The sequence below is a fragment of the Mizuhopecten yessoensis genome, unplaced genomic scaffold, assembly GCF_002113885.1.
Source record: "Mizuhopecten yessoensis strain PY_sf001 unplaced genomic scaffold, ASM211388v2 scaffold3621, whole genome shotgun sequence".
Taxonomy (NCBI): domain Eukaryota; kingdom Metazoa; phylum Mollusca; class Bivalvia; order Pectinida; family Pectinidae; genus Mizuhopecten; species Mizuhopecten yessoensis.
Genome location: NW_018405136.1, coordinates 9953 through 16050, shown reverse-complemented (window position 1 = coordinate 16050; position 6098 = coordinate 9953). Strand labels below are relative to the sequence as shown.

At 34.8% G+C, this 6098-nt stretch overlaps 1 protein-coding gene across 1 annotated transcript; it reads right to left on the bottom strand.

Annotated features, from left to right (window-relative positions):
- Window positions 1-402: 402 nt before the first annotated feature.
- On the bottom strand, window positions 403-6092 carry LOC110447773 (caspase-8-like). Its single transcript, XM_021493676.1, has 7 exons — window positions 5995-6092; window positions 5103-5159; window positions 4068-4118; window positions 3786-3884; window positions 2435-2734; window positions 1777-1993; window positions 403-563 (listed from the first exon to the last, which is right to left on the bottom strand). Coding segments are annotated over exons 1-7 (876 nt in total). The 5' UTR covers window positions 5996-6092; the 3' UTR covers window positions 403-412.
- Between the last annotated feature and the right edge of the window lie 6 nt (window positions 6093-6098).

The window sequence follows — 6098 nt, the reverse complement described above, 5'->3', positions numbered from 1 at the left end:
GACACATGGCAGTGTATGGGCGACACCGGATTGTGTTTGACACTATTGAGTTTATATCGTGCACGTTTTAGAATGTGTTTGACACATGTTATGTATTTTTAACTGACACGTTAGACTGCCGTTTTGAATTTTTTAGTTTTTTGACACCTTCGATTTGTGATTGAAAATTTTGATTTGTGATTGACACATTAGATTTGCACTTGAAACTTTCATATTTATGTTTTATCCGTGATTTTGTGGCTGATACCTTTGATTTGTGTTTGACACAATATAGTTGGTTTTGAATCTTTTAAGTTTGTGTTTCATTTGTGATTTGTGTTTGACACTTTGTAAAATATATTTGACATATAAGAATTGTGTTTGAAACTTTAAGGTCCGTGTTTCACTAATAATTTCCAGTCATTGACGGCATTTATGGCGCTCCCAATGGACGGAAGAACACTGTCTTACTCAGGGAACTGTCAAATTTCGGCGTCTGGTCGTAGTGATTTCCATCCTGATCCCCCGCACGTTTACAGCTTACTTCACGTATCACCATGGTAAAGATGTCAAGGAGCGGGCAACTTAAAAAGGAAGAAAACAATACGATTGCACATTTCAGTATGTAGTTCTAGTCACGAGGTCATGAACGAACCTTGATTAAGTCGGGGATGGTTTGCATTCTGTGTTGAAGTTTGATTATGATTGTCTCCAGAATTGATTCATTTGCAATAACTTCTAGAAATACGAACTAAGGATGCATCTTTTAAATAAAACATTTTTTTTGTTTCAGAAAGCCAAACAAAGATAATATGTTCACTGCAATGTAATGCCAGTTCGTCCGGGTAAGATAAATTGACATTACCGAGAGGAAAAAGAGGAAAAAGCGTGTCTAAACGCTGCAAAAGTATAAACTTAGAGTGAAAACTTCTGTAGATTCATTTTGTTGAAATAACATAGGTCTTCCTAAAGTTTGATATGAGCAAATTCCTAATATCGTCCAATAGTATAGGTGTCAAAATAACGATCTCTTCAAAATATACTCAGTCTTAGTTTAAATTTTCTGACAAGTACCTACATTCCAGTTAATATCTATATACCAAATGAATGGCTATACTTGTGTTTTACAAAAGGATTTTAGCTGTGAAAAACAAAAATAAAAAGTTATATTTCTCATCTCAAAGCTAAATTTTGATAATACATTTTTAATATAGTGATAAGCGCTAAAACCTCTCGAGCAATGGTTTTTATTAAGTAGCTTATCTATAATTTTATCAAGATATTAACACATATCCTGTAATTCAGATGATATATCAGCATTACAGTTCAATTCAGCCAATCAATGGGAACATTTTACATCAGAATACTTTCTTAAGATGGAGACGAATCGTCCGTGGCCTAAAGCTATGTATTTTTTCTTCAAATAGTAAATGCAAAAACAATATCTTTTTTCGAAAAAATGGATTTAGTACATAAAACTATTTTGTCAGTCATCTTTGAAATCGCTAAACACAAACAACAAAATTAACAACCCCCACACCACCAAAAAAGACGTTATTCAAAGTCAATGTCGATGATACAATGCATTTTGTCAACACTAATTTGCCCTAGTTTCATCTCATGAATACAGCCCCGAACACAGAGCATATCATTAACCACATCACAAACATAAGGTACGATGCAATTTTTTCTGTAAAAGGTAAAGAATATTTACCAAATAATGATTCATTATGATTCGTGAGTAAAGTATATAATGAAAGTATAAAAGACATTTCAATGGATACATTTCATTCGTACCTTTCCCCATATTGTTTCAGATTCTCCACCAGAGACTGTATAAACCAGGAACCCTGGTTATCATCCCTGAACGCTGGTAATCCAAGTCGGGTAGGAAAAAATACCAAGAAGTCAGCCTCGTTCGGAGAATTTCCTTCCAGGAAATTGGTGTTCACTTCCCGGAAATTAGTGTTCGATCCTGGCTGTAGTGGCACGATATCGGCTTGTAGATCGTGTCCTTGAAGGAATTAAGCGGCGATACATGATAAATGACACTATTGTTGAAGTTATTCTCTCTGGTATAGAGCAGAAACAAATACGATTTTTTTAATCCCTGACCCATTGCACTGTCGTTTTTAATACATTAAGTAGGCTCCCTTGAATTTCGTTTTGGATATTTGTGTAGCACAGTTATTTCCGTTTATTTCATTAGTGTCCTGCAAGGTATGGTTTTTGTTTCAGAAATGATTAATAAAAGCTATAACCATGCCGAAACAAAATCAAACAGACAAAACATATTAATAAAAAACATGCAAAGTTAACGATTTTTTGGCAGTGCTTTGGTCCTTACATAGAGACTACAGATATATTGTAATATTCACAACACCAACAACAGTCCCTTTAACAAAGTAAAGTTCAATTAACAAACACTTTATTAATGAAGAATCGCTATACTTACCGAAATGAGATTGATTTCCTTGGCATGCTTGGAGAAAGAACAATTTTGGTTTTCCACCTAATGTAGAGCATTTGCGGGCATGCAATCTCTTGAATATCGATTCAAACTGAAATGAATGGCCGTTTGCGTCATAAAGCTTTCCTTCTGAACCATGGGTGAGTATGCAGAACACAAAACAGTCAAATGACGAATGGTCCCGCGAGGCGTATCCATCTGTTATGGTCGTAATGTCGGCAATAGTTTTGTCGTCATGGCGGTCAACTATGAAACGAAGTTTTTCAAAAGCATCTTGCAGGCCTTCTGTAATTAGAGCACAAATATTATTTGGAAATGCATACTTATTTGTCAGAGTGTGGTAAACTACAATGAGAGTGACTTTTTTATGTGAAAATTAGACTAATCTGTATGACTTTCTGTCTTTTCATGTCATGAAAGGTAATTCTGGAGAAACAGTCTAACCAATGTAAACTCTTTAATAAGTATAGTATACCCTCTGTTCTGCAGGAGTATGAAAAATGTCTCCGTATCTTACCGTTCTATCAGCTATTCCACAACGTGACCGAAACCCTCTTAAACCACCTGTTTCCATTGGTCACAGTAAACGATTTTGGACACACAACAAAAAGTCTGTATCCGACTGCAGCGATCGTGACTGCTGATACAGGGTAACAAGCTTCCGTAAGTACTGGGGAGCTGTCCCATCCTGTGCCTTGTATGTGCGCACCAAAATTATGTACAGCGACCTGTATCGTACTGGTAACCAGTGCAATGAATATAGCACTGGTATTTACAGGTAGTTACTTAACGTGCTGCAGTGTTCTGTACCCTCTGCAGACGACTTGTTAATTGTCCCACAGAACAGGGCATTACCATAGTCCAACTGAGAGATAACAAGTGAATGCATCAAAATCTGTCATAAAACTGCAGTAACTGTTACAAACTGCCGAATATATCCGATGTTCATGATCTTGCAGTAACATGATTTGGCAATAGCGTTCACTTGTTTCCCCATGTTCAGTTAGCTATCAACGTCTACCTCTATATTTTTTAACGGCTAGGACAGTCTCAATAGTTCTGGCATCTACTTTGAACTGGGGAGCCATTGTTTGCTGACACTTCGAGGAAAAGTCGATTAGATCTTCTGATATTGTATCCCAACTGTCCTGTGGTTTAATTACCATGTGAATTTGAGATTTGTTATTATAACAATGACAGCGAAAGCAATGGCGACGACAAATCTCTCTGATCGGTGTTGAATATAGGCAATACATGTACATGTCATCGTTCTGACATTTCCTTATTATACTAGTGGATTGTATAAAATAGATTACAAGGAACTGATTTCGCATACCTGCATCCTTACTAGAACCTTGGCGATTTTCCAGCTTTATGCTTGTCGGGTCACCGGGAACTTTGTAAAAAGTCTCCATATTAAATATCACTGCGTAACCTGTCAAGATATAATAAAAAATACATTATCTTCTAAAACACAATCATCTTGTTAACTAAAAATTACCAAAAACATCTTCTACAATCCTCCGATCTCTGTATGTTGTGGTGATGTTTTTTTCAAATTCGCCATATTTTTAAAAAGAAGGATATAATTTGTGTCCTGTCAAAACAATCAGAATACCTCTTGGATTTCTTGTCATTGGATATTCCCCCTGTGTCGCTGATTTGGTTTCTGGAACAAAAGATAATCGAAAAGTAAAATCTTCAAATCCCTTTTCTGATTTCATGATCGTAGTTTCCCTATTACAATTTAAATCACATTCCTCCTGAATATATAATTTGTGTTCCATTATTGATCCGCTCCGCGAATGGTAAGTTATGAATTGTTGCGCCCTTTTGGCCAATGACCTATTGAAGCCTGAATTTTTTCATGAAAAGCTACTTTACATGAAGAATGTGTTACGACAGTTTACCCGATTTCGAACTGTATCATTTTTGACATTATGAAAACCATATTCTGGAGTGATTGCTTTTCTCTTACAACCAACATCGGTTTCCAAACCCCCAACTCAATGGATAAACCTGATAGGAGTTTGCAAACAAAATGGTTACCCATTAGTGGACGTGATTTCATAAGTCAATTTTCAAATTTTGACGTCAAGTTGTAATGCCTTACGACGTCATATTATATTGTGTTTTCAAATAAAAAAAAATCATTTATGTTATGTATTTCAGAGAGAAACGTATGATTTTCTAGATATAATATCTGAACGTTGCTGGAAAAAAGGCCCCAACTCCTGACGGTTGACGAGTTTTCAAATTAAAAAAAATAATTGTTAAACCTCGTGTCTTTATCCAACTTGAAACTTAAATAACTCAGGCTAGATACTCAAGATAACCTAACACATCTCCTCGGAAAACATCTATATCTTTGCAATATTTTTGCTTTCACGTGCGGTTTTCTGGTATTATTGATAGTATGTTTTTTTGTATGGGTTTTGGTGTGTTTTCTTTTGTTTTTAATACCCGTTATTGCTGTTTTGAAACGACGTTGAGTTTTGAGTTATCCATTTTTTATTGACACTGTGGTATTTATTTTTAATGTCATTATACCTAGTATTGATACAGACACATTTTAATGGTAAGATTAACAATTCATTTGATCATGCATCATTACATAAAATTTAGCTTTGCTTGTATGAATTGTTAAACTTACCATTAAAATGTGTATCTGTACAAGTTGTGTCGTCAATTTCAGGTTTGTAACCAACCACTGAAACAAAATCAAATTTGCAGTTACGGCGTAGTTGAAAACGATTAACGAAACAAAACAACGGTAACCTGAATGAAAACTATATAAAGTTAGTTAGTCAGTTATGCATTTTCCTTCTCAATTGAATTAATCATCATTTTGATCAAAAAAGATTATTATCGAACGAGCCTATTAATGATATTTTTATTCTTATATATCTTGTATATGCCTGTAAAATATCTTTGAAACTGTACGTCGCAACTACGCGTGGTTTTTAGGAAATTCTAAAATCAGCTCATGTGTGACTTGATTGAATGTTTGATAAACCTGTGGTTGGAACATTCATTGACGCATCAACGATGCATTAGAGCAATGCATATTTTGGCAAATGATGTGATGGTCATATAACACACATTGCTATTGATGACAACTAATAAAGTCCGACAGGGCTTTACATCAGTTTGTTAGCAATAGAAATGTGTGTTATAGGACCATAACAGTATTTGCTTAAATACTCATTATTCATATTTACATTAGGATAGAGTAGTTAAGCTTTATTTAGTTATTTCGTCGAACAGTCCTTTGAACAGCAAATAAAGTGTTGACAACAATGAAATTGATGACGTCACAATAGAAATTAATGATGTTACAATAGCAAATGTTGTTATAGTCTCCTAACAACATTTGCCCTCTCAATGCATTCCAATGGAAGTATACAGAACAAATGTAAATATCCTAAAATATAAATTTCAAAATCAGTTAAAAATATAGTCATTGCTCGCAATGTTATGACAGTTGATACATTTGTATGATCATGTGATAAATTATTATAGTAAACATTAATGACGTCACACACTGTCTACACATGAAGCCTGAGAGGGTTCGTCATTTCCACTGGGAGAGAAGACGTTGAGGTAATATATTCCATCATCTTTTTCTAGCACCCGAGTTTCCATTTCA

What these genes read in the sequence shown, in the direction of transcription:
- LOC110447773 (XM_021493676.1), bottom strand. An exon ending in AATGACAAGAAATCCAAGAG is followed by an intron (nt 3,885 to 4,067) that starts GTATTCTGATTG and finishes ATATCTTGACAG; the next exon opens with GTTACGCAGTGATATTTAAT. An exon ending in AGGTTCTAGTAAGGATGCAG is followed by an intron (nt 2,735 to 3,785) that starts GTATGCGAAATC and finishes CTCTAATTACAG; the next exon opens with AAGGCCTGCAAGATGCTTTT.